Source organism: Lagopus muta, chromosome 8, assembly GCF_023343835.1.
Source record: "Lagopus muta isolate bLagMut1 chromosome 8, bLagMut1 primary, whole genome shotgun sequence".
NCBI lineage: Eukaryota > Metazoa > Chordata > Aves > Galliformes > Phasianidae > Lagopus > Lagopus muta.
In genome coordinates, this window is record NC_064440.1 from 15,223,581 (window position 1) to 15,250,993 (window position 27,413).

A 27,413-nucleotide genomic window follows, 5' to 3' on the forward strand; every position below is an offset into this window, starting at 1 on the left:
AATTAACTAAGTTTTCTGTGGTGAGATCTTATATATAAACAGACGTGCTTTTCTGGTATTTTTTCAAAGTACACCTCAGGTCAGCTTTAAAAAATTAAGCATCTTGGTTCACTACAATATATTTTGATATATTCTGTTTCACTTCTAATAAAATTACCTCATGGGATTAAAAAAAATAAATAAATTAACATTACTTTCAAAACTATATGGTACCCTTTAAAGTAGCATCTTGCTCAGGTTTCACCTGCAACCACGGGTTCCAAATAGATTAAAGGGGGTTGGACCCAAATGAGTTCACATGGAGGACTCTGACTTGAAAATACAGGCATTATCACTTAATCATTAAATTTTAAGTAGCATCTTCAATACAAAAGACCAAAAATCCATCAAAATGAAGCAGCAGTCCCATGTTCCATACTGGTTTAGATCAATGGAGTTTGCTTCACATCTTTGCTTCAATACAAAATTTAGTGACTAAATGGAAACTTAAGAGGAAAAAACAAGGAAAAGAGGAAAACAAGAGGAAAAAAGAATTTTTCCATTCTATCAAAAAAAAAGAATCAGACTCAAAAAACTTCCTTACTCCACCTATCTACCCAAGAGTATCTTAACAATTTGGACCTGCAATCTACCAAAACCTACAAATTTTTTGCATCTTATCAATTCTACCCAGTTCAGTTGTCCAGAACACTAAGCTTGTGTCATTACGGCAATCTCAGCACAAGCGTTAGATGAGAAGGAGTTGGTCAGTGACAGATAGAGCTGACCCGTCTCCTGAGGCAGCCAGTTTTCCAAAATATCTCATAATATTTGTAAAACCTTACAATTCAGAGCAAGTCTCCTACACTTCAAAGAGAATCAAGAAATATTTAACTGCATAAGCAATTAATGAAATGAGTGGAAAGGCCTTTATAATTTCTCATGAAACAAAGTAACATGCAATTCACTTGGGAAGAAACAGAAGGGGACAGATGACTGTGTATTTTTATAATGTCATAGCTCTGAATATTTGGAAGACGTTCAAAAAGAATTGATCCTCATTTGCATAGTAAAGAGTATGTTCCTGCTGTGTCCATGGTATGACGATAAATAGCTTTCAGTGGCAATCGTGGCTAATGGCCTTTTCTCTCATACTACATACCTCTGTACTGCAGCACGAAAGCCCTGTAAGCTGTGATTCTCACCTGGAAAAAGGAACAGGGATGAATACATTCCCTCTAAGTATTTGAGATCTTCAAAATACAGCAAATAAACCTTTGGCAACAAATAAAAAACCCTTAATAACAAAGTTCAGACAAAGCCTACTACCATTCTGCAACACAGCAAAACCAAGCATCAAGCATGGAGTGTTGAATATGAAATATCTGAGAAACAAAACACAGGTAATCTACAAACACTCATTTTCAGATCTACAAACAGCAACATGAAGAAGGGAACAGACAATGCTCTGTCAGTTCCTCAGGATACCACACCAAGCTGATGCTCAAACGCCTGGCAGGGAAAGTCTCTTCTCTCCACCAAGCAGCCCCCCCATTGCACAGCTATGTTATTCAGGGGAGGCTCCTGCTCTAGGGTACTGCACAGCTACAGGTCGAAAGAAGATTGGAAAAAAAAGAACAAGCCAGAGAGCACAGAATTTATCTGGCACACTGCAATTGCGTAGCTGAAAAGCTCAGCTTTCTGCTGTCAAACAAATACTAAGTCCAAGCTATGGAGTGCTAAGTGGTTTTAAATCCTAATGCTGGCAATAGGAGCTGTGGGCTCCTGCAGGTGCCTGGTGCTTTCTAGGATTTTGTGTTTGTGAGCACACTGCAGATAAACAGAAATTAAGCTCACCATTGTCTTGGAGGCATATGTGAGCTTTCCGTTCTCTGTGAGGTTCATTAATACAAAATGAAAGAAGCGAGAAACACCAATTCTTTGGAAATTTCATATACAAGCTAAATAAATAAACAAATAATAAATAAATTGAACCATGTACTGAAGTGCAACTTTCTGCTGGTTTCCAGACTCCAAAAGTTCTTAAGTTCCCATATCAGCATCATCCCCAAAGCCAGAAGTGTCTTGGCTCTTCTAAGGCTTAGGTCATTTTATTTCTGACATCTAGGGCTTGCAAATAAAATATTTCAGATTTCTTCAGTATTCATTTCTTTGTATGAAGCAAGGCTTTATATCTTCTGTGACCAGAACACTTATTTCACTACTGCATTCACTCAGACACTACAGAAAAAAAAAATCACAGAATCACAGAATTGTAGGGGTTGGAAGGGACCTCCTGAGATCATCGAGTCCAACCCCCCCGCCAAAGCAGGTTCCCTACAGTAGGTCGCACAGGTAGGCATCCAGGCAGGTCTTGAACATCTCCAGAGGAGACTCCACCACCTTCCTGGGCAGCCTGTTCCAGTGTTAATCCTTATTAACACTCCAGAACAACTTGTTTATGTTCCGAAGGACTTCCCAAATCTTGTTAGTGACTGCATCTGAAACAAAAAGTCACCTTGAGAACCATCTTCTCCTAGCCAGAAACAGTGACCGACTAGTTTGTCTTTTAAAGATAGTAAGTGCAACTGCATAGCTGCACAGAACACAGAGAAAAACAAACACAGAATTTTGCATTTTTTTTTCCATGACAATAGTAGAAATTACAAATCACTATTTAAATTACTCAAGTAACGTAATTATTATCTTAAAAACCAAATCATTAAGTGAAATAAGGCACAATTTTTATCTTGGGGGTTTTATCTCAGGGCAGCAAAGCAACAGATTTCAAATTTCACCTCTTCTGAAAAAAAAAAAAAAAAATTTAAAGTGAGCGAGAGAAGAAATGGAAATTGAAGGCTATTACAGCAGTATGAATTTGAGCACAGTTCTCCTGAAATTGGTTCTGTTAATGATTAACTTGGCCCACATAGGTTATTTCAAGTGGAATATTTGTACTAGGAGCAGTGTCAAAACAAACCCGAAATCAAAGTCTTCTCTTTGTGTGTTCACATTGGTGCTTCTTCCTCCATTTCCATGCACCATAACATTATCAACATCCAAATTAAAAATTTGACTCTTTTCTGCACATCTCCCTGCAAAGATTACATACCTAACTGATGAAATGTGAATTCTTCTCCCAACAGCCCTTTAAAAATTTTGTTTTCCAGTTTGTTTTGGGGAAGGCACTATTCAAACTGAACTGAGGCAGTAGACATTTGTTGGATGTAAAAACAAGGACAGAGTTTTGGAAGTTGTGGGAAAACAATTGAGGATCTGGGTCTGATGTTTTGGCATGTTTGTTCATCTTCATTGGTTTGTTTGTTTTCAGTGTAAACACTGATTTCCTCAGTTAAAAGTTTTGTTAGATGTAGCAGATCTGAACTGACTTGTTTACCTACATTCACTACTGATTCCATTCCATAGGTAAAATACAGATGTTTATTATCTGCATGTCATGCAATCTAAGAGTGTTACTTTTTTGAACCGTAAATGCAGCTCGGCACCAATGTGACAGGAAAATCAGTTGAAAGGTTACAAAAAAAAAAAAAAAAAAGAGGCTGGTCTTAAAACGTGTCAGCCTCAGCCGGCTCATTTCTTCCTTTCAAGGAGTTAACATTACATAATTCAGAGCTCAGCAGAAGGAACCTTCAGCAAGCAACCAGACTTCACAAGATTTCTAAGTTATATGAAACTGCATGAGATATGAGACATCAGGAATGAGAACCAGTTTGCAAATACAGACTGTGCTTTCAGCTCGATGCTATTCCAAGGGAAAGGAAAGCTTCACGTCAGCATGCTGGAGCAGAACAAACCCAGGCTCTAGGCTGAGAGAGATTCCCGCCTCAGTCATTAGTGAGAGACAGTGTTTGCCATCCACCTGATGGGATCCACTAAAGAACACACTAGTGCTTGTTAACACTTCCAGTCATCCACTGAAATTAAGCACTCCACCTCAGAAACATTCTTGAATTACTGGTTATTCTGATGAACAACTGTGGTGCTATCACCTACCATTTGAGACCGGCCCCAATCACAGTGGAGGGGGAACTGGGACTGGGACCCTGATCAAAGGCATTCCAGCAGCTGCCACAGTTTTTTTTCCTGCGGCTCTGTGATAGTGAACAAGGGTCTCATCTCTGTAGAACAAATACCTGCAGACTTGCAAATGCTTACACATTTTACAGGCCCTACGCTACCAAATCAGCTTTTTGTTTCCCAGCTAGAGATCTTCCACGGTGGTAACTTCTGCAGATCTGTTTTCCTAGCGCTCCTTTTACAAGCAGCTGTGACTGAAGCATTCCTTCCCCTCCCCTCGCCCCCACTTCCTAGAGGAAATTCCATGGGATCACCTCCTCTCCAGCCCCACGCTGCAACCAAGCTCTCAGCTCCAGGGGGAGACGGGCTTGTGCAATCGCTGGGTCCCTGCCTGTGTAGCTCGAGGGCGGCTCTGTGCACTCGGAGCCACTCCTTGCATTTAGGAGGTGCAAAGGGGAACAGCTGCCTGCTGCTAAGCTACTGCCACTGCATGCAATACTGCGTTAGAAAAAATTCAATTGTTGCTTAAACTTCATGTTTGATCATAAAAAGTAAAGAGAAAATTAAAGCTATCACATTTCTTTGGAATTGAAGAGATCTCAAGAGATTTTCTGCATCCAGAGGGTAGGACTTCTAAAAATAACTTGTTTTTTTTTCTTCAATCTCTCTCAAATTAGATTACTTGTGATGATAATCTAGAATAAGGTATTACTGTTCTTAAAAAAAAAGAAAAAAAGAAAAAAAGAAAAAAAGAAAAAAAGAAAAAGAGAAAAAAAGAAAAAAAAAAAAAGCCCACCCTGGAACTCTTCAGAGAGGATTTCAGCACAGGTTTCATTTCATCATGGCTGATTTTTATTTCTGTCTCATTAAAGGGCAAATTCAAGGAACGACAGAAAGACAGAAAGATTCTTTGCATCAAGTTGCTTTGTAATACTGTGACTGCTGAAGGCAATTACTGAAAAATAGAGGAAATCACAGTTCCCATCCACCATCACCTTTGCAGTCAGGCACAGCTCCCATGGCACAACACACCAATATCTCACCCCTGGCTGTAGAAGTCAGGCCCTGACAGCACTGAGCTATGCAGCCTCTAGATCACAACCAGTGGGTGAAGGAGGCAAAACCAATGCTATTTCATCTCCGCAACAGGAAAAGGATACTCCCTTTTGACACCAACCTATTAAAAGCTCATCAGCTGAGTATCTGCACACACGTGGCAGATGGCAGCGTTACAGAGGTCCTGCCCTGCTGAGGGCTGGGCAACGAATCTCTGCCATCCCCCACAATAGGATTGCTCCAAAGAGCAAATTAGTAGAAAAACTACAATTCAAGGAATCCTGCTGCAGACTGCACATACTGAGCAAAGCCCAAATCATGTCACAGTCCTTGAAGAAGGAATAAAGCAAATGACGATGCTTTCAGCGCACAGCTCAGAGCCAAACGTTTACAGATCACGTGCTGCTGAGTTGCTAAAGAATTCACCCCCTCCTACAACCAAAAGATATTCTGTAAACTAGGTGTTATTTATTCAGAGATGCTTGCAATAATCCTACTTAAAACATTAAAGCATCCATAAGGCTGTAAATGAACTCATTTGCAGGGGACTTCTTTTCCTTCAAAAAAAGAAAAAGAAAGGACAGGCTCCTCCTGCAGTATAAGTGGTGCTAAAACTGATCTCTGAAGGAGCTGTAGCAGGGACAGATGTATCACAATTACATGACATGAAATATTGTTTCACATAACTATTAATGCAATAATTCACTGCATCTGACAGACAACACATGAAAGAAAAACGCAAGGGAAAAAAAAAAGAAATAAAAGAGAAAGGAACTAAGAGAAAATACTTTAAGAAATAGAAATTGAGAGGTTGGGTTTGAAGTCAGCTTCCCCTGCCCTGCACCACCTCTAAAGGAGTCATCATCATGTGCTACAGACCTCTCAGACTGTGAATGGAGCAGCAGCCATCTGCCAAGACCTCTCCCTTAAAGGAGTTAAGCACACAAGATGGTTGGATTGCTTCCTAAAGCCCAGACCTGTCTCATTTCTAATGAGATACCCTGAATAAAATTAGTAGATTTCTTGCTCTTAACTGACTGCAGTGATGACAGCTCCCAGCTACAGTAGATGTTGTGCTCCAGTTCACAACTTCTCAGCACTGAACATTTTTGAAGGAAATGGGAAATGGCAGCACAGGGAGAGGTCACCATTACATGAGAAGCATGGAATGTGAAAATGTTAATACACTAATGGCTGTCACATGACTTGACAAAAAATATTTTATTAAGAAAAAGGAATTGAAGCAGTTCTTAGATGCTCTTGCCCCCATACAGGGAGACATTGGAGTATGCATATTTTAAAAAAAGTTCCTATGCTGTGGAAACACTACTGGATAGCACACGCAACCCAAACGCTTCAGAAGAGCCATCAGCCTGCCATTTGTTTTATTTGTGCCTGTGTTCATTATGTTGAATATTTAGGAAAGAGTCCTTAAATACTCTCTCAGCTAGATGTATGATTTCTCAAAGCACACAGAGCAAAGGCAGCCACCACAAGGATCTGGTTTTACATTCTGACTGCCTAGGCACAGACCAATGGTCTGTCGTGGTAATTGTATCACTAACTTTGTTACCTTAAAGTAGCTGCTATCCTTACTGTAATCCTATTAAACATCTACATTATAATCATCCAGCAATAATTTAAGGGAGAAGGCCTGAGTGAAACTGTCCAGAGCAAAAACCAATTTCAAAACTATATATAGATGACAAACAGCCCAATAGAAGCAACAGAGAACAAACAAACTGCCTGGAAGGGAGCAGCCCAGAGGCTGGGCCAGCTCAATGATTTACACTGAACTGAACAGGTGGAACCTGGGCTGAAACTCAGAGCTTGAAATCTCACCCTGGGACTGGGGGCTGTCAGAAGGAGGAAGGCATGCTGCATCATGAGTAGGTCTCCTAAGACCCAGTCACTGAAGTCCCTAATCACATAAGCAGTTCTCAATGACTTCAGTGAAGTTAACTAAATGATTTTTTTATAGAGATACAGATATTAAATAAGCTGCAAGAAGTGAATGAGTAGTCAATGAGTATGAATATACAAGTAAAGCCTAAATAATGAATTTATAATAAAAAAAATTCAGATAGCAGCTGGCCAAGGTGCATCACACAGGCACTGTCCACTGCCCCACAGCAAGGAAGCACTGCTCCAGCAGCCCTGTGAAAGCAGTGGGGCAAGGCAGGACTTAGCACAGACTGTCATTTGGGAAAAGAAACTGTACTGCAGAGTTGGGTGGGAGGGAGAGGGGAGCAGAGCAAGCAGCTGCCGAAACTGCTCTGCACCCACGGTCACTGCTAAGGTTGGGCAGCTTCCTGTAGGCTTCCCCCGCAGGCTGCTACTCCCATCTCTCCTTCCTCTGCTCTCATCCTATTTAGCCAATCTTTCCCATGCAGCCTCCCACAGAGGAGATGCATCTGTGGGCCGCTGAGCTGCTTGCTTGCTTTGCCTGTCCTCACGTTGCCAATGGTGAGCACCCACAGATGGGGTGACTCAGGCATTGTCCCCTTACAGTCAGGGCTGTTGTGACATTCCTGCTGCAAACACAACACCTATCTCATTCTGCTCCTGGCATGACTGCTATGAAGAAATTTGTTTTCTCCATGCAGAACAGAAGCAGCAGGCTTGAGGCCGAATGCACTATTCAGAAACATGGCAGCTTCATTGCCCACACAAAGCAGTAATGCTGCCTGGAGACAGCTGTGCTCCCAGGTAAGCCTTTGCTGCAACATCAGAGCATGCTCTTCAAGCCTTGGAAAAGAGGAGAAAGCTTCACCTTACCGCACCAAAAAGAACCACATGGGTGAAAGTAGCAAGCAGACCTACAGGTAGGCAGCTTTGTTAACTGCAACTGCTACTGTGCAATAAACACTGCACAGCAGTGCTGCAATAGGAAAGCAGGCCCAATGCTTCTCTGATTTGATAAGAGGTTTCTTTAGTGATACACCAAAAATAATTACCCCAAATATAAATATGGCCAAAATTAGCACTACTACCTAATTTTGGAGTGGGCAGGAACTACAGCAAACATACTGACTTAAGGAAATCGAAGTCTCTGTGTGGCCAGACTCACATACACAAAACTCTGCAGAGTTGTCTACATTGTATTCCAGGTGATTTTATCGAAACTGCAATAATCGTTGCTGAAAATAACTTCAGTGCAGTGCATGACACAAGTCCATGATGATGAGAGGGAAAATCTGTTCAGATCTGGCATTTGTAGTGACAATGACGTTCTTCAAACATTATTTCCTCAGCCCACAGGTGTTTTTCCATTTTGTTTGACAACAAGACAGAAAGCAAAGCCAGGGAATTTTTTCTGTACATCCACTGACAGCTGCTGCAGCCAGCCAGCCAGCTCTCTGCTGTACACAAAGCAGCTCCAACCATTCCCCACAGTGAGCTCAGCACCAAGGTTATAATTTGTAAATAATAGAATCTATTTCCAACACCACAGAACATATCTGCAGCTCTCTTCAGTGATATGCACAGAAAAGATTATTTCATGAAGTTTTCAAAAATTGTAAGCATCTGAAGAAGAAAGGTTATTTCGGAGAGACTGCTGGACAGTACCAGGTGTGCTTTCAAGAATCGCTTTGCCCTCTGTACCCTGTAGGCTTAGCTTTGTAGGAAGGAATGATTTTGCATCTGAAACTTTTCATAGTCTAAAAAAGCAGTGATTTTTTTCTGTGAAGAGAGAGTGCAGTCACTTCTACCTTACTGAAACATCCATCCAGTTGCTAAGGGGCTCTACTGGCAGAGGAGTACCAGGCTCCTAATAGATTACCCAGATTTTTGAGAGATGTTCTAAGCCTAAATTGTCTGGATATCTCACTTGGTTCCTCAGCAGAAATGGAGAATGTTGCTTCTTTTCCTCCCAAGTCAGATGTTTATCTGAAAAGCATCTCAGAGGAAGAAAAGCAATGACCTTCAGAGTGCTTAGATTCACTTCAGAATTCATTTTGTAACAGTGATATCTCCTAGAGGCCTTCAGAGAAAGATTCAGGAGTAACCATCACACAATAATAGTTACTGAACATCTCCAGTGCAAAATAACCTCCTAACTCTGCACTAATCTGAGTGCACCAACCAAAGCTTTTTCATCATTTCAAAAGATGAAAATTGGGAGGCAAAAGTTCGTTTCCATTAAAAAAAAAAACCAAAAAAAACCCACCTAAAATTCAAGTGACAAGAGGCCATCATCAAATGGGAATGTGTAAAAACGTATGCTTTATCAACAAATCCTTTCAAAGTCAGATAAATTATGAATAATATGGATTGCATATACTGTCCACAAAATGACCAAATGGAATTTTTTTTTTTTAAGACACAATAGCAAGTGGCCTTTATTATAATACTAGGATCATTGATGTTATCACTACCCTGAAAGTCCAAGTTTCATTTGAAAAAAGAAAAACATAAATTATTCTCTATAAACTACATGAGAGATTTTTCGCAATGTTAAAGAGCAAATGCATCTCGTGTAAGCTGGGATCCAAGACTTGCAGATTTCCCTGGCTATTTTGCTTACTAGTGTTGTGATCTTAGGCATGTGCCTTTACATACCATAGTTCCTTATCTGCTACAAGAAAACAGTATTACTCAGAGTTTCAGACAGTGCTGTTATATACAAATCCCAATGATTCTTCATTCATTCAGAACGGACCTGGATGTTTACTTAAAGGAAGCACTGCACAAATATGATCCAGATAATTTCAAAATGATTCAGAAAGTGCACTACACATTTCAGAATTGCTAAGTGCTCTAAAATGTCAGTAAAACATTTAAGATGATTTTAAACAGTATATACACAGCACAACTGAGCACAGTCTCTAGAGATCTGGCCCACATTTAAAAGTAACTCAAAGGCAGGTGCTGCTGTAAAGATGAAGAAACAAACCCAAAATCTCACACAAGCAAAAATCTCATGTTAACAACATCGCCTAAAAACCTCCTGCTAAGCCAAGTCTCCCTGGATCTCCAGGCACCAGAAAGTGTTCTCGTCCAGATCCACTTTTTAAAACCATGAATGTATTTGTACAGTAATGTACAGCCAATGTAAATTAGTCTGAAACTAGTATAAAACTTTCAAACACACATTATAATTTACAGTGATACAAACAATTGCTTGAGGAGTTTATAACAACAGATTATGTTAGCAGTGAACAGAGGAGAATTTCTATTGCAAGTTCTTAATAACAGGTTTCATGCTCAGGTGTTAATTTTCTTTTATCCATCATATCAACAGCATCAGGAAACAGTTTGGGTGACCATAACTTTTGCTCAAGCAATAGACTGCTTCTGTTCACCACCACACTTAAACATACTTTGCTTCTCCAAACTGCCACAACCATTTTTTTCCTATTAATTTCCATGGAAGCTGAAACTTGCCATTATACTAAAGGATGTGGAGTTTTATTAACAAAAATAATAATAAATCAGTTTTTCTCCCCTTATAATCCAAACACTCATTCAGCATACCTACTACAAGCTTATAAGGTATAATTTTGTAATCTGTATTTAAGCATAGTACTTACGGTTGGCATAATTTTACCAGGTCCTGATCAGTGGTGTTTGGAGGCAGTGCTCTGATGTAAAGGTTTGTTTTACTTAATTGATCCCATCCTGAGTTGCTGCTGCTACTACTGTTGTTATTACTGCTGGTGGTGCTGGGACTAGGAGGAGCCATTGGGTGGGCTGGTACAATGGACTGCTGCAAAGGAAAAAGGGCGTTAGAGTGAACTGCAGAGAGCAATCTCAGCATGCACATTATCTCAGTCTACAGCAGCCTGGTTGCCATTCGGAGCACTGCGCTACAGCTGCAGTAGTCACTCCTGGATTCTAAACCCACTTTCCACTGGGTTTGGGACAGGATCTGTGGGCATGCCTGACATACCCAGCTCTCAGTTGAAGCACGCTCAGTGCACGACAGATTTATGTTATATATAAACTCTGCTGAATGCTGCTCATAGGATTTTATCTTTGTTGTGGCATCTGATGAGAAAAACAAAAAGAGGCTGTTCTAACAGGTACATACTACGTTTATTTCCTTCAGACTGTTCCACATCGTAAAGGGTTATTGTGGTAGATGTGAAGATTATGGTATTTCCTTCATCTATTCAGAAATATAAAAACAATAAGAAGCCTCTTACGTTCCTCTGCTGCCTTTTAGTACTTCACGTGACACAATCTTATTTATTTTTAAGATAGAGAGAGAGCACAGACAGCTTAAGGTATAGACTTCAGTTGCGCACCTCTGTGGAATTACTGCTGTTGATCTCAGTATTTGTGAGTTATTTCAATAATCTCAAGAAGAAGACCATATAATTCCAAACAATCAAAGTTTGAGAAGGAGATAAGCACATAAACACTTCACATAGTTCTCAGAATATCTAATGTAGTTATTCTTAAAATCAGATCCCAGCAGAACTAGAAAATGCCCATATGGAAATCTGCAGTAGAGCAGTCTTCATCCTTTTCTTAAGCAACAGTATGGAGGTCACAGTACAAAAAGTATTAAAACCGGGTATACGGGGTTGTAAGAGAGAAATAGTGGAACATTACAGCTCAGGCTGCAGTTGGAGGCAGTCCATACACAAGATCCTCACTGACAAAAAGGTCCTCTGCATGCTGCCCCCTTCCTGCAAAAGTCTGATCCTCCACAGCGCAGAAAGCTCAGAGCAAAGAACATCCTTACAAGCTGCAGAGGTAATGCAGAAAAAAAGAAAAGAAGAAAAAAGAATAATACAAATTGAAACACTGATGTGCAAGTGTAGACTCCTTTGCTCTTGCTCCTGTGCCACCCTCCTCTGTGGAGTCACACAAGCACTTGTGTGGCCATACCCTGAACTGAAGAATTAACACCCTGCTTTGGTTGACTGCAGCAGGTAGGCGCAGCTTAGGCTGCCCCAGCCAGGGAGCCATGCGTGCACACAGGAGGGGCTACAGCTTGCCTTGGTTCCAAAGGGCTCAGGGAACTACAGCCTCAGCCAGGAAAGTGAAACCATTTGGGAGATAACCTTGGGAAATCAGAATGAAATTGGGAGTGGAAGCAAAGCAGAGAAGCCTTTGATCAGATACTTCAGGTTGATTACATGTTTCTTATTCATGTTTCCCTGGGAAGGTTTTGAAATCTTCTAATTCAGTGCAATGCAAAGCTTATTATGCAGCAATAATAGCCTGGAACAGCAAACTGCAACACACACTCAATGCAAAATCAACAATCAACATTGATATGGAGAAATGATGTTGTTGCCTAATGGAAGTGAGCTAAAAATGAAAGAAAAAAATGAAGAAAAAGAATGAAGTGCATTCACAATCATTTCAAATCCCAAAACTGATTATCAGTATTCCATTGCCACTGAGCTGTTTTGTGTGGTTCGTGCTTTTGTTGTTGCTTTGTGGTGTGCATGATTTTATTTATTTATTTATTTTAAATCAATGGTTTTAGAAACAACAACTCTCTTTCAAAAGATTTACACTGCAAGCTGAAAAGCTGATATGGAATTTCTTCCAGGTTTGATTTAAAATGGGAACAAGATAAAACCCTCCCCTCCAAGTTTGTAATGGAAACATTGACGGATACTAACTACAGTGGCACGAGTCAGGCCATCAGAGTGCTCTGCTTCCCGTAACACCAGGCAATTACTTGCTGTGTTGAAGCAATGCAGAATGACAGAGCAGAGACATGGCGCAGTGCCACTGCTCTCACAGCCACTCACACAGGTTCCCAGCGCCATGGCTCTGCCATGCACCCTGCCCCACACGCACACCTACACAGCTCCTAGAGAAGCGAGCACACACGCATCAGTCACAGTGCCGACTGGTAATCACTACCAGAGCCTCCATTCTGTTCTGCAGCACCTTCAGTTCGGTTTTCAATTCTTGCAATGTTTTGCCCTTTAAGGCTCTGGTTTGTTCCACTGTGGAACTGCAGTTCTGTACAGTGCTATCCCCAGCTTGGCAAAAGCAAGAGAGGAAAGCAAGCGTGCATGTATACAGACAGCAGCAATCCTAAATCTCTCTTCCTGCAATATATAAACACTGTGTTCTGAAAAATTTAAACTTCTGTTTAAGCACGAAGATGCTCTATGCTAGTGGTTACATCCAAACACCACGGGAATGTAAATATGATTACAGTCGTCTTCCAAAGTTTACAGCAGGTTTCTACTGCTTCCACACAAACCCATACCTCCACCAGCCCTAAAAGGCTTCACAAAACACAGATGCTTGACACACTTCTGCAGCTTGCAGAACCCTGCAGCCCAGCAAGCACAGACAGCTACCAAAGGGCCAGCAACTCCTGAAAGCCACACAGTTCATACATGCTTTTTACGCTGAAGCTTCATCTTAAAATCCAAACCACTATTTCTGCTCAGTTTCTGAAGAGACACCCTGACAGCCAGAGGCCCTTCTCAGTTTGGGGCAGTTTGTGTCTCCCCGCCCAGCTTCAGTGAGGCAGCTCTGCAGGCACAATTGCATCACCTCCCAATGGCACAAGCTGAGCCAATAGAGCTCACCTCCTCCACCACAGCTGCATCCCCACCTGGGCTTGTGCCAGCACAGCGATGTCAGTGAGGATGCATGACTTTTTTCCACACCCCTGGCTAATACAGCACTCACTGGCAAGATGACTGCGGAGACCTGGCCAAGGGTTGGGGTTGTTTGTTTGGAAATAGCTTTCATGAACATTGACTGAAAGCTTTGCAAGACTGACTGTGGGCTTTGTATAGTTTGTTGTACAAACTGTAGTCTGCTGCTAGCTTGTAACTAAAGCGGCTCTTAAGATTTTATCACATGGGCTTCACTACACCTTGCAGTAATGTAACATAAGCAAAAATGTTGTTTTTAATTGCATCTTAAAACACTGGACGGGAACAGAGGAGGAAGAAGAGTATCTGTCCCTTTTCCTAGTGATAACATTCCTGCTGGTAACAAACAAACTCGCCATGCTGGTTTCCCATTTCTTCCTCAGGTTCATTCCCAAGGACAGCATCCTTCCCATCACCTCCCCCAACACTAAATGAGAAGCCCAGCACATTGCAGTGTGAGCACCCCCAGCCCCAGCCAGCGGTGTCACTGCCCTGAGGCTCCAGCCACCCCAGCCTCACTGCAGCAGCTGTACCCCACGGGTATGGGTGGGAAGGGAAAGGAAGGGAAACGCTCGCTCCCTGGGGAGAGCCCCACATGAAGGGCAGCCCCCTGCTTCTCTGTGCAGAGAAGCGAAATGGGAACAATCAGAAGCTGGAAAACCAGCTGTAGAACATAGTCATCTTTATATGAGCCATTCTTGTCTCTTATAAACCGCTCCGTGCTTGAGGACTGGAAATGAGTCAGAGCAGGATTTTGTCCGCCAAGGAGAAGAATCTTCTTTTTGTCAACAGGAAAAACACACACAAAAAACCCACCCAACCCAAACAAAGAGGAACAACCCTGAGAAATTCCTTGGACCTACGAGCTAAGCGATGCTGATCCTTGTGGCTTTTAGACTACAAAAGTTGAAGGAAACCCAAACAAGCAAAAGATACGGACCCAGATAACCACTGTCCCACAACAGAGCACAGTTATTATGGTAGCAACCTATTTAATTCTGTATCTTGGTGTTATAAAAACACATTTATAGAGTTATATAACACGCTAGCATTTAATTACAAGTTCCTTTGCACAGTGAAAATTCCTGATGGGAAAAATACCATGACTTACCATCAGAGCTAGTTCTCACACATCTACTCTAACTCAAACCATAAATTACAGTTTGCATTAACCACCCGATTTAGCCTGAACTTCGACTTGGATCACCTCGTAGTTTCAAAACCTTGCCGCTGGTGTTTGCCCAGCATTGTTCAGGTGACTGCACCTCAAGTACCTGCTCACCCACCCCAAGTACCTGCTTTCCCTGCCCTGCTATGCTTAGCCTCTCTCATTTCACTAATCAGTATTTCGAAACAGTATCTTCAGTAACTGGCGTTGATTTAAAATCACTTTAAATTTTTGTGGATGTGTACAACGGTCATATAAATTACTAAAGGACATAAATATGGAAAAATTATGGCTAAAAATTAAGCTAGGAGGTCAATGTATTTGTTTATGAACTTCACATGTACAAGGAAAGCCTGTGCTCAGGAAGATAGAAGATAGCATCTAGTAGAGAAAAAGACTGTCGCACTTAAGCATCTTAGGAAATAGGAGGTTGTCTGGAGTGAAACGATGTTCTGAACTGCAGGAACAAATCCAAATGTTCAAGAGGAACAACTGCTCTGTGGCAAAAACGGTTGCTTTATCAATTTCCTCTGGACCAGGAATCATTAAACCTTGATCACTCAGCCTCAGCCTGAAAACTGACAGCTGAAGCAGGGATGCCATTTTGAATGCCCCACACTACTCCATCTCACTTTTTCCATCACTGTGTCTGAAATGCTACTGCAAGCGAAACTCCTGGAGGCCTCTCCAAGTCCTATTCTCAATGGACACAAGTCAACCAGTAGGAATAAAACGATCTGCTGCTGCTGTCTGCATTCACATCTCCTCCCTCAGGGTAGGTTCTCTGACTGTTGTTCTTCAGTCTGTCAGTACTTGTCACAAAGATGCAGCAAGTCAGTTGCTTTCTAAGCATTTTCAGGATTAAGCTAATAAAAAAATGTAGAGAGAATCTCAGGAGCTTTGTCCTCCAAATTCCCATTGAGAACTTTTTTGGGAGAAAAAAACATTGGACTTGCCCCCTCTTCTTCCTTTCTGCCTGAAGTTCATTTGCTTGGAGTGAACACAATCTCAGTGATGCTGTAAGAGCCAACAGCATAGTTCCAGCAAGGGCTGCTTTACTGCATGAAGCTGAGACCATGGATGCTGTGTCTCATACTTGCACAAAGCTAATCGCACACCCCAGATCCAAACCATCTCCGTTTACATAGTGAAGATGGCTGCTGGTGCTGCAGCAATAAGGAACAAGTAGGGGTTGGGGAGAGGCAGGACTCCGTGGGTGGAGGCTGGCATCAAGCAGAGACTCTCCCTATGATGAAACTTCACAGACAGCCCAGAAACACCTGGAGACCCAGCCCTGGGTTTCTCAAAAATAAATAAATAACTCTCTCTAAACCTTCCATGTTTTGGTGTGAAAGAACTGTGCCCAAAGTATTATAGCTGGCACTCCAATAAAAACAGACAGCAAGAAAAAGGCTGAGAATCAAGCACTTAAAAATCAAGCTAAAGCCAAGTCCTGCAGAAATTGTTTCTCTAAGGACAGACAGTATTTTCCATACTAAAAGAAAATATAAGGAAACAAAAGACAAAGATATCTCCAAAAGAAAACTCAATTTGAAGAAGGAGTCATTCTCATCTTGACTTTTGTTTTAATTAACATTTTCATTCTTCTCTGGTCATTATGTTTTAACTAATCTGAGCTATCTTGCCCGTCAGAACCAGAAAACTTTCTGTCAAAACCAAGGGAAGCAGTCAATGCACTTTATTTCCTAAGTAAACCGGGAGGCTTTTTCTTGAAATACAGAAGTGCGGGAGTGAATAGGTGCTTTTCTTCATCTCTGTGTAAAAAGATGTTTATGGAGAGTGGTTCTATTAACAACGAAACGAGACAGCTTGGTACAAACCCTTAGTCACAGCTCAGAGGCTCCTAACAATTTCAGCCCTGGGCTTTCTGCTGCTAACCCAAACCCTCTCCCCACTGACAGCTATTTTGCTTCCTTTTGCTCAGGGCAGTTTGAGGACAAACCACCGGTCACACTAACAGAGCAGGACTAAATTTCTCACCAGAAAGCAGCGATTACCAACAATGGAAGGTGTCACTCCAACTTGTTACAAAATGCTATGTTCTCATCATTTTAGAGAGCTGGAACTAATACTATTTAAATTACATTCACTGAAGTTCGATAGAATGGCAATCTCCTGCCAGTAAGAAAACAAGTAAAGCTCCAAAGCCATGTATTGCTTTTTTTATGAAGAACTTGAAAAAGTGGGAGCATAATCAAGGCAACACTGAAGTATGTGACAAAACCCACACTAATTTCATCCACTACATTCTTTTCCTACAAGAATGATTTTATTTCTTTTTTAAATCATTGTTATGTTTAATAAAAAAGGAGCTCTAACTTGGGGAAGGCAGGAGAGGCTGCAACAACATTGCAGAGGAGGCAGGAAGAGCTCCTCCTGGCTCACGTAGCTCTTCTCAGTGATAATGAGAAAACTTCAAAGCTCCCAGGAGCTCAGCTCCTCTATCAAGCTCATCCCATCCGGGATTTTTAAGTGCTCCACTGACTGACTCCCCTCATCCAGAGGAGAATAAAAGACAATGGATCCAGGAAACCAGCATGCTGCTGCACAGAAGCTATCACAAAGGAGCAAGAAGGCAGTGCTGAACTGGCTAAGCCCCCATTCCTCTGCAGAAGCTGTTAGTACTCTTCCCTCTTCTGCTTGCTCATCACGAATCATAGTATCCTTGTCCCTCTAGTTTAGACTTGGATTCCCCGAAACAATGTGTTGGTACCATGCCCTAGCTGTGACAACACCGTGGACATATTCAAAGTAAAATATTTGAGTTTTAGTTTCTGCAATCTGAACAGGCTGGAACAAGTCAATGGTTAATCTCAGTTCAAACAACAGGAGAAAGTCAAGATGCTGAAGTACTCAAAGAAAGAGAGGTTGGTACTGAGATCTACTGGACAGAAAAACACATACATGTTTTTGTGGTTAGCTCTTCATTAAGCAATAGACATAAAAGAATTCCCTGCCAACTTCCTTCTTGACTCCAGTAAATACAGAGACCTGCTTCCTTCGGTGCAACCAGCCAAGGCTTTTTACTCAGGATCCAGACAGAAAACAGTACTGAATCTCTAGACTATGTTGAAGCTTCTGTTCCAGGCTGAGCATTCAATCCACAATTAGAAGGAAACACATCCCTTTATAGAGGAGCTTAACTCACATTCATGCAAGGCTCTGAAAGTCCAGCATGTGGCACTGAATACGAATATCAAAAATAATAACTCCCTTGCATTACACACCTACTGGTACACCTTACAAGCAGAGTATAAAATCCTACAAGATATGCAATGAAATGCCAGAGGTAAGCACGTAGAGGGGCTCTCAAAGCATTGAGGGCAAAACCTAGATAGCTTAAGGCAAAAAAGTGCAGAAATAAGGCATTTGCACATTCCTCCGACAAGCAACTATTTTAAGAGGAGACAGTGTAAGAGGTTTAGACATCCCAACACTACATGCTCACAGCAGTCCCTTCTCACTGTGTGTATGACTTTTCTTAAACATTCATAGAACAGGAAACTTCTACTCAGTGCCACCATTTAAAAACTCTTCAGGCGTTGGCCCAAAGCAGATTAATATCAAGCAGAAAAAACAAGTTTTCAGGCAATTGTTCTGCTTCATGAAAGCAGTTGAATTCCCAGGATATGAAAAAAAATAAAATAATGAGGCAAACTGCAGCTGACACATACAGAACTCCATAAATAGTTTCACTTCTCAGTCAGCCGTCTCATGCCTTGCAATTTTTATTTATTTTTTCTTTTTCTTTTTCTTTTTTAAGAGGAAGAGGAGGACCCAGGGAATTTCACAGCAGTCGGCTAAGCTTCAATTCCCGGAAATATTCTGGAACAGATTATTAAACAATCAGTTTACAAGAATCTGGATGGTAATAGAATGAGAAAAAAAAAAAGCAGACAGAAAAGATCTGTCAGAAACAGATCACATCATCAGAACAATCTAATTTTCTTTGCTGCCAGATAACCAGCTTAGTGGGTAAGGCAGAAGCAGTAAATATATATAGATCTTGACTGAGACCTCTGACACCGTCCCACATGATATTTTTCATCAGCAAGAACAGGAGATATTGCCTGGATCAGCAGTTCCTTCCTAATGCACTCTGCAGCAGAAAAGGCGGCACAGGCAGGGGAGCAGCATGAGCAATGCACTCATCAGCTGCTCAGCTCACACTGCCCAGGGAGGGGAAGAAGCAGAGCAAAAGGCACTGAGAGGCACTGCTGATCCCACCACTTGCTCTTTCTCCCAGCCCTTAAATACACGGTACACGGTACATCCACACCTGTTTGTTTTTAACCACTTCTTAGTGAGCAAATCTGCCCTATACAGTACTGAAGATCAGAAGGTATACCAATTCCTCACAATAGAAAATATTGTTATGATAGTGGGTTACTTCCATCATTTTTTTTTCCAAAAAAGAAAAATTAAAAACAGTCCAGTATCTCCTGTAATCAAAAATCCAAAAGAAAAATTAATGCAATCAATTCCTATTTGGTAAATTTAGAAATGGCTGCACTGAGAACTGAAAATAAATAGCATGCATTATCCCTTTACCTTACTTCATTTATAGCATAGCTCAGACTCCCGCACTAAGGCAGAACCTCAGCTCAGCTGTTACTTCATTCACCTTTTGTGCCATCCATCATCTATCTGGAACTATTGCCTCCACTGCCAACAAATGGGACCACGGACGATATTCAACATAATCCAAAAGTGACTGCTGTCAAGTATCTATGTTCACAACAAGTTAAGACGCATATTTTTATGAGCGCAGGTAATTAAGTTCGTAGTTTCATAAACGGAAGCAGTAAATATGCAACACTCATGAAGCCACTCCCACTTCTCAGCAATTTGGGATGTCATCCGTCATCTCATCCCAGCAGCTGGCCAGCTAACTCTGTATCTCACAAAGTTGCTGCCCGCATTCCAAGTACCACATTAGAAAAAGAACATGCTACAGACATGGAGATAACTTGGGCTTATCCAGAGAACCGCTAGAATATCTGTAATACTGGCAGAACAGTAACAGCATGTCTGACCAACCTCTCCTTTAAGAGAATGCAGAAAAAAAATGTTCTCATAAAAATTCCACATGAGAAAAAAAAAACCCACAGCACTTTCCTGAAGTATTTTTTACTGTTCTTCTATATTACAAGTAATAAAGATTTCTATTAGGCTCTCATAGATATTGTCTCTTACAAAGCATCACAGGCTTCACGAAGCACGTAGGTAAACTTCACAGTTTTTTATTTCAGCCTTTCTTACATTTTTTCCCAAAGAAAAAAATAATTCTCCTCCCTCTCCCCCCCCCCCCCCCCCCCCCCCCAAAAAAAAAAAAAAAAAAAAAGCAATTTCAGCATTCTGCTCATCTGGACAGCCTACCCACCTTCCCTCCATAGACAGCAATTACGGGACAGAAACAGCACAGCACTGAAGATGCATGTCAAAAGAAGCATCTGCTTTTTTGGCAAACTCCACACTGTTGGTGGCACTTGAATTATTGCTACACTGTTTGTCACAGGGTTAGACCACAGATGGCTCTTTTGGCTGACATGGGATCCGCTATGTCATTTTCTGTTTATTGAAGTTAAGAAATAAATTGAAGAACTTGTGCCTGGCCACGTACAAGGGAGTCAGTTCGTATTCACATCCCTTTGTCTGCGAATGCGGGTCCCATATGGGCAGGGTACCATACCAGCACTGCAGCAGCATTGTTAGTCTGCACCCCTCTATGCTATTTCAAAGAACAAAACATATCTTCTTTTTGGCAAAGCCATTATTTTGCTGTGCCAGTATTTAATGTGCAGTAACCCCCCAGCCTATTCCTGCCTCTCCTGCTGTGTTCTTTGAAGAAGCGGATGGGAGCGTACAGGCAGCTGGCTCCAGCCCTTTCTGTTACATTCCTAAATCTTAATCTGCCTCTGGCAGCCAGCGCCCATCTCACCACAGCCAGTAGCATCTGCAGAAGGAAAGGGCAGAAAAGGCCCTCCAGAATAAAAGCCAGTTTGGTAACACCTCATCGCCAAGACTGAATCCAGACAACCCCAGGAACACATCCTTTTCAGCTGCATAATTTATGCTTTACACTATGGACCAGTTTAAATATTTTATACTTCCTGCTCTGTTTGCAAATGTTTTTCTTTTTTGAAACTCCTAATGCATCGCATCTCCAGACTTAACTACTGCACAGGCATTGGCAAAGAATAAAGTAGCAGAGAAACACTGTACAAGTGCAACAGTGAGGGTTTCCATCAGCCTGGCACCGAGTGGTCCCACCCTGTTGCTCAGCAGCTTGTTAAGTGCCTGCAGTAACACCTATGTAAGTCAGAAGGGCAGCATTTCACACTGCAGGAATGAATGACTTCTGAAAGTGCTGGACACCAGGGATATGTAACTGAGCACCACTGCCCTCCTTCCCTGCTCTACTACATGGTCCTTCGTAACATTTCTCTATGTTTCAAAGCTGACTGCTAGTTTTCCTCAGTACTCTCATAAAGATGCAGAAGTAATCTATTGTTTCCTTTTTCTCAAAAACAAACAAAAACACACAAAGGAAAGACATCTGATCACAACTTTGATTTCAGGAGAAAAGTTTGATTTCCTTTCTTTTTCCTGAAAATAGCTCCTATCTGCTGCAGTACTATCTCTCAGAGGATGCAAGCAGCCAATGACACAACTGCAGGGGAAGCTCAAGCATTTAGCTTTAACAATAACTGCAGCCCCTTTGGTAACAGCCCTACCCATAGCGTGTTATCTGTTCCCCAAATGGTTCAAAGCTGCCTGTCCATCTAGCACAACAGGTACAGAGATCAGTAACAACTCTCTTACAGCAGGCTCCTCAGGAAGGTAAAGCTATAAGGCAGTCCAGGCCTGCAGTACCATCAGGGATGAACAAGAGCAAGACCAGTGTCAACTTTTCAAATGATTCCTTACGTAAGGAATTGCCAATTAGCTGCATTTACACACATCAGCCTCGTTCCACTTCCACCTGTAGTTCTGCCTCCATTTGCACTCAAGACTTTTATAAATTCCAATACTGTATAAAATGGACAAACCAGAGAGCAGAACATACAATGTTGGCAAACCTTCCAAAGCAAGGCTTCTCTACAGAGTACCATTGAGCAAATTCTGCTTGGTTTGCACACTGCAACTAACATGCCAGTTTTCTCTGGGTTTTAATGAGGCTGTGTGTAGCACATACATGGCTGCAAATGAAATTCCTGAAGTTTTCTAAATGACTCCTGAGACTCTACGTAACATCTTAAAACTCGGAAGCTCAAATCTCACTAAAAAAGAACTGGAGTCAAACATTATTGTTTTTACAACATTTGCTCCCCTTGTATCGTTGTTCATCGCACAACAGGCGCTGCAGACCCCATGCAAAGGGCAGTGTGGGTGCCTGTCTGCATCAAACCAGCACAAGAGGGATGTGGAAATGGTGCTCACCCACAGCTTTTTGTGATGCAACTGGAGCTGCAGTGATGCAAGAGCTGAGGAAGAGCTGCATGTCATGGAGAACCACTTCTAACAACTGGGACCAGTGGCTATCTGTTGTCTTCTGATACTTCACAGAGATGACTTCTCTTACAGGTTTATAAGAAAGTCCACCACAATGGCTTGCTTACAGCTTTGTAACAGTGATCCATTTCTACAAGCCTGCGACACAACAGACACATACATTCACACACAGGACCTCCCTCTGCCCATCAGAACAGAGAGATTCACACAACTTTCCCTACATAGCATGTGGCCATTTACCTTTGCACAGGCACCACAGAACAAGACTAAAATCAATTTAGCATGACTACACTTAACCCCTGGAAAAGACAGAAACAAAAAAAAGCTTCTCTGGCCAATGAGTTGTTCAGACAGATAACCAGCAACTTTTATCCACAGCTTCTCCTACTATTGAAATGCTGTTTTGGAACAATTTTGGAGACATTGTAGACAACCTCAGACTGAGTTGTTCAGGAAACATTGGTTGCAAAACACAGAGCTTGAAAAGCAGCAAGAAACTTTGAATATGTCTCTCTAATTTGTTACCACCATACTGCCCACACACATAGCAACCATATCAGTGTTCTTTCAGACCTGTGCATCCCATCCACCAGGATATTGAAACCAATTAAAGATCATTTCACTGCCAATCACTAAGGCAGCATCACACACCACACTCCTACTTCTGCAGAAGCCGAACACCCAGCCCAGCTCCTGCAGGGGCTGGTGGTGCCATGCCATGAAAAGGTAGCTGCACAGCTTTGGAGAGCAGTTGGTCCCAGAAGGGATGACATCTGCCTCTCAAAAGGCTATGAGCAGTTCTCTCTGCTACATTGTAGCCCTTTTTATTTGAAACCAAATTTGGAAGCTCTGAGCTCGCTGCACACCAAATCTGCAGTCAAACTACTTACAGATAACTGCCAGCTGACTGTTTTTTATGTGCCCAGTCAAAGAAAAAACAAACAAACAAACAAAAAAATAAATAAGGGGGCACATTTTTAAATTAGCAATATTACTTCAAGGATATTTGCATTCTTTTCATCTACTGCTTTCCACTACTTTAAGGATCTACACCCACAAAGAAGGTAACCCAGAGCACCAAATGCCCTTGGTCAGACACGGCCCTTCCCTAACAGCACGCCTTCCATTAACAGATCTCTGACCCTGCAACAAATGCAATAATGTGGCTCTGAGCCACCCAACTTTGGGTCAGAGGAATGCAGAGGCAGAACAAGGCTGGGGGGTACGAATACCTCTGCCTGGGGCTGCCAGTGAGAGTACCACTGAGCATCATGCAGCTGCACCCTTAGTTGTGGCTGTTGCCATTAATTAGTCAAATGCCTACAGAACTTCACATCTAATTCTCGGGGTCAACTTAAGCCATGGAGAAAGGTACCTTAAGTCAGATCCTATTTAAACGACAAGCTTTCAGACTAAAGACAGTTCTGGGTAGTTAGCTAGTTCTGTTGTTGAAAGCTGTCTTGGGCAGCACGCAGAGCCCCATGACCCAGAGAAATTGGCTTAAGAAGTCTTTTTAAAGCACAAAGTTGCTGAACACTGATTAAAAACAATCTGGGGATGAGCTCTTTTGAACTTTCAGCCAGAAAAAAAGAAAAGTGTGACACATTTTGTTAAAAAGTATTAGGGAATCTAACCAATAAATGCATTCAATTCTCTTTATGCAAAGTTACTTAAAAAAAAAAAAAAAAGTTAAGTGCTTCCCTAAGAGAAAGTGATCAAGGGTTTAGAGATGAGGAGGAGTCCTTCTGTGCATGGAAGCAATTCACAACAACACTAACACACCAGATCTGGGGTGTTTATGAAACAAAGCCAGGAGCTAGCTAAGATCAGCCTAGAAGAATCCAGCACCCAGTCTGATTTTATAACTAATAGGTTCCTTCTCTTTGCAAATAAGGAAACCTGGATTCCTTCAGCAGGATGACAGTCCTGAAGCTGCAAAGGAAAGCAGGATTAGAACCAAAGATTCACTCTTAAAAATTGGGGTGAGATTTCCATAGGTAAGCAAGCTCTGGTGGAGCTCCCCAGCAGATTCCTACCTGCACCAGTGGAATCACTCATCCTCACCAACCTCTTACAGTCTGACTGTGGCTGCAGGCTGAGCAGGAGAAGCACAGATGGCCAAAATTTTTCAAACGTTGTTGATTGGGTGTTTTAAGCAAAAGAAAAAGTAAACTTTCATTAGCTGAACTTTCTGGGAGAAGTAGGATTTACAGCCAGAGACAAGGAAAAAGGCAGTAGAAAGGAGTGCAAAAGGGGTTGTCACAGCTGTAGGCAGGCATGGAGCCCACAAGTGGCTGCTGAGGGAGGGACCACAAACTGCAATCACACTTCAAGGAACAGCTCTGTAAGACAGCTGAAAGCAACAGCCCTGCCCTCACAGGGGAAAAAAAGAAAAAAAAAAAGAAAAAAAAAAAAAAAAAGAAAAAAAAAAAAGGAAGATCAGACTCCTTCTTTCACCATCAGCATTGACTCACGGAAACAGTAACAATACAGCATCAGACAGTCAAATAACCAGAAATGAAACCAGCTTCAGTTTTACACACAAACCACAGCAAATACATTTGGTACCCACGTCTGCAATTAAACCTTACAAGTACAGCAACAAGCAGCATGCACGAGCCCACTTGCTAAATCTTGGGTGAAATCCTGCCTCTGTAACCACATGAAGTGATGCTGCTCTGGCTTTAGGGTCAGATTTAACTTACAAACTTATCCGAAACAACTCTGAGTTATTCTTCCTTACAGAGCTGAGATGGTTATCCCTTATTGGATCCAATACTTGAGAACTGCTGTAAACTTTTTTTCTGTAACGACAATCTTCTCCAACATCTTTGTGCATGCTTCCAAAAAACCTTTTGTCCTTCTGCCTGCTTTATTTATTATTTCCTGTTCTTCTTGAAATTTGGAATTCTTATTGGAATAATGCAAACAAAAGGCCTGTTCTAACTTCCTTTCATGGTACTCATCAAATTTCTCTTCTGTTTTCCTTTCTAATTTGAAACTTCTTTCTTGCTTGGAACTAAGCAATAAACATATATATGCACACACATCTATACACACTTTGTAAACTCCAATAACTGACCAGTTTTCAGTTCTAGGGGAAAAATAGTTTTAAGTGGTTAAAAAATTTAATTCAGACATCTGAAACTCAAGCAATATAACACAGACTTTAAATTAAAATGTTGGTGACGTCATAGTTCATGACAATTAATGGTTCCATCACAAAATTTTGTATGCAAGTTAAATTACAAATGTTTAGCAACTGTACACTGAACAAACACAGGATAGCATTCTTTGCTGTGTGTTAAGTTAAAGGAAGCAACACTCCAGATAGCTGTTGGGTGAATGTCTGCCTGCATAATGAATCACTCAGACACTGCAGATCGTTGTTAATTCTGAAATGAAAATTAGGAGAATTAGCTAACACCTAGGAAGACTTCCAGATGTACTGCTAATACAACACTAAATACATGAGGAATTCCACAGCCAAGATAGAGTGGTCCTGGCAGCACAGATAATAGTACAGCTCAAACATACAAACAATTACAGCTCCAACTGCATAAGTGAAGCAGGCAGTGCCTCCAGCACTCACCAGCATATTTAGACACACGTGCGCTGTGTATCAGCCCAACTGGCACAAACAACTGCAGCACCTGTGTGCAGCAGCCTCAGTTTCTGGAAGGGGCTGTTTCACTTGCACAGTGTCTGGTGCTGTAGAAACAGATGATGAACACTTAGACGTCAAACACAACTCAGAAATAAACTATGCCATTTGGGCACAAAGCCTGGTCCATCCACACTGTCATTGCGTTCTAGTCCTCAGCACAAGAATTCAGCGGAGGAATTTTGTCTCTGAACACATCAAAAAAATGCAGATAAAAGAAAATACTCCAAATTAATGATCAACTCTTAAATACTATAACAAAAGGGTATCTCCAGGCTAACAGCAAACATTTTAAGAAAATTAATCATTTGCCTCTACTTCTTGCACAAATACTGTTCTGAACAACTGCTTTCAGCTTTGTTCTATTATGTGGGCAATTTCAATAAATAATATTTTTAATCAGAATATTCAGCTCCTACCTATGTCAATCTTATAAATCTTTGCAATTGTTGGATTTTTAATGCTAATAATCTTGTAAGCCATTACTAGTTCGCCACATCAGTCCCAGTAAACTGAAGTTGGAACGCGCCTTACATTCACTAGAAGAATAAACTGAAACATTTGAGAATATATCATTCAGTTGGAATTCAGAAGTAAAATGGGACAACAGAATTAAAATGGGAAACCTCCTTAAGGAGGGAAAAATATGAGGTTTATTTAGCAGGAGAGATGAAGCCACAGAACCACTACAATGACCAGATTAAAAAATGTGCAAAATCTAGACCCTGGAACTTGAAGGAGTTATTCCTGCTCTGAGCAATATTTCAATGTCTGGACTCTGCCCTACCGCACACTAAACTTCTGCTTAGAAAGGAAGCCTACTACTAAGAGAAAAACAGTATCTTCTTTTCAAAACTAGAGTTCTAGGCAGTTCTACCAGTCTAATTCCTTGCCAAAATGAATTCCGTCATTGTTATTAATCTGGAAATATCAATAAGAGTATTCATGTGAACATTCACATAGACTGAAGAAACTACTCACACAACAAATGATGAGCAGAATTTGAGCATGAGGTTTTACAACTCTGAATAATCTGCTTTATCTTGAGCTTTAAAAGACTGACTTAAAACCAAATGAGGTTCAACAAGCTAAGTGCAGGGTGTCGCACTGGGGTCTGGGCAATCCCAGATATGTGCACAGACTGGTAGAAAAACTCATTGAAAGCAGCCCTGTAGAGAAGGACTTGGGGGTTCTGGTAGACAAAAAGCTGGACAAGAGCCAGCAATGTGCTCCTGCAGCTCTGAAAGCCAACAGCAGCCTGGGCTGCATCAACAGAGGGCTGGCAGCAGGGCAAGGGAGGTGATTGTCCCTCTCTGCTCTGCTCTCATGAGTCCCACCTGTGGTACTGCAGCCAGGTCTGGGGCCCCCAGAATAAGAGACACAG

The 27,413-nt window shown here is 41.6% G+C and overlaps 1 protein-coding gene across 4 annotated transcripts in view; it reads right to left on the bottom strand.

Annotated features, from left to right (window-relative positions):
* Window positions 1-27,413, bottom strand: part of RBMS1 (RNA binding motif single stranded interacting protein 1) — a 137,657-nt gene that overhangs the window by 49,392 nt on the left and 60,852 nt on the right. For all 4 annotated transcript variants that reach the window (XM_048953500.1, XM_048953498.1, XM_048953499.1 and 1 more), the window contains exon 2: window positions 10,608-10,783. In XM_048953500.1, the coding sequence (XP_048809457.1) occupies window positions 10,608-10,783 (176 nt within the window). The remainder of the gene's footprint in view (window positions 1-10,607; window positions 10,784-27,413) is intronic.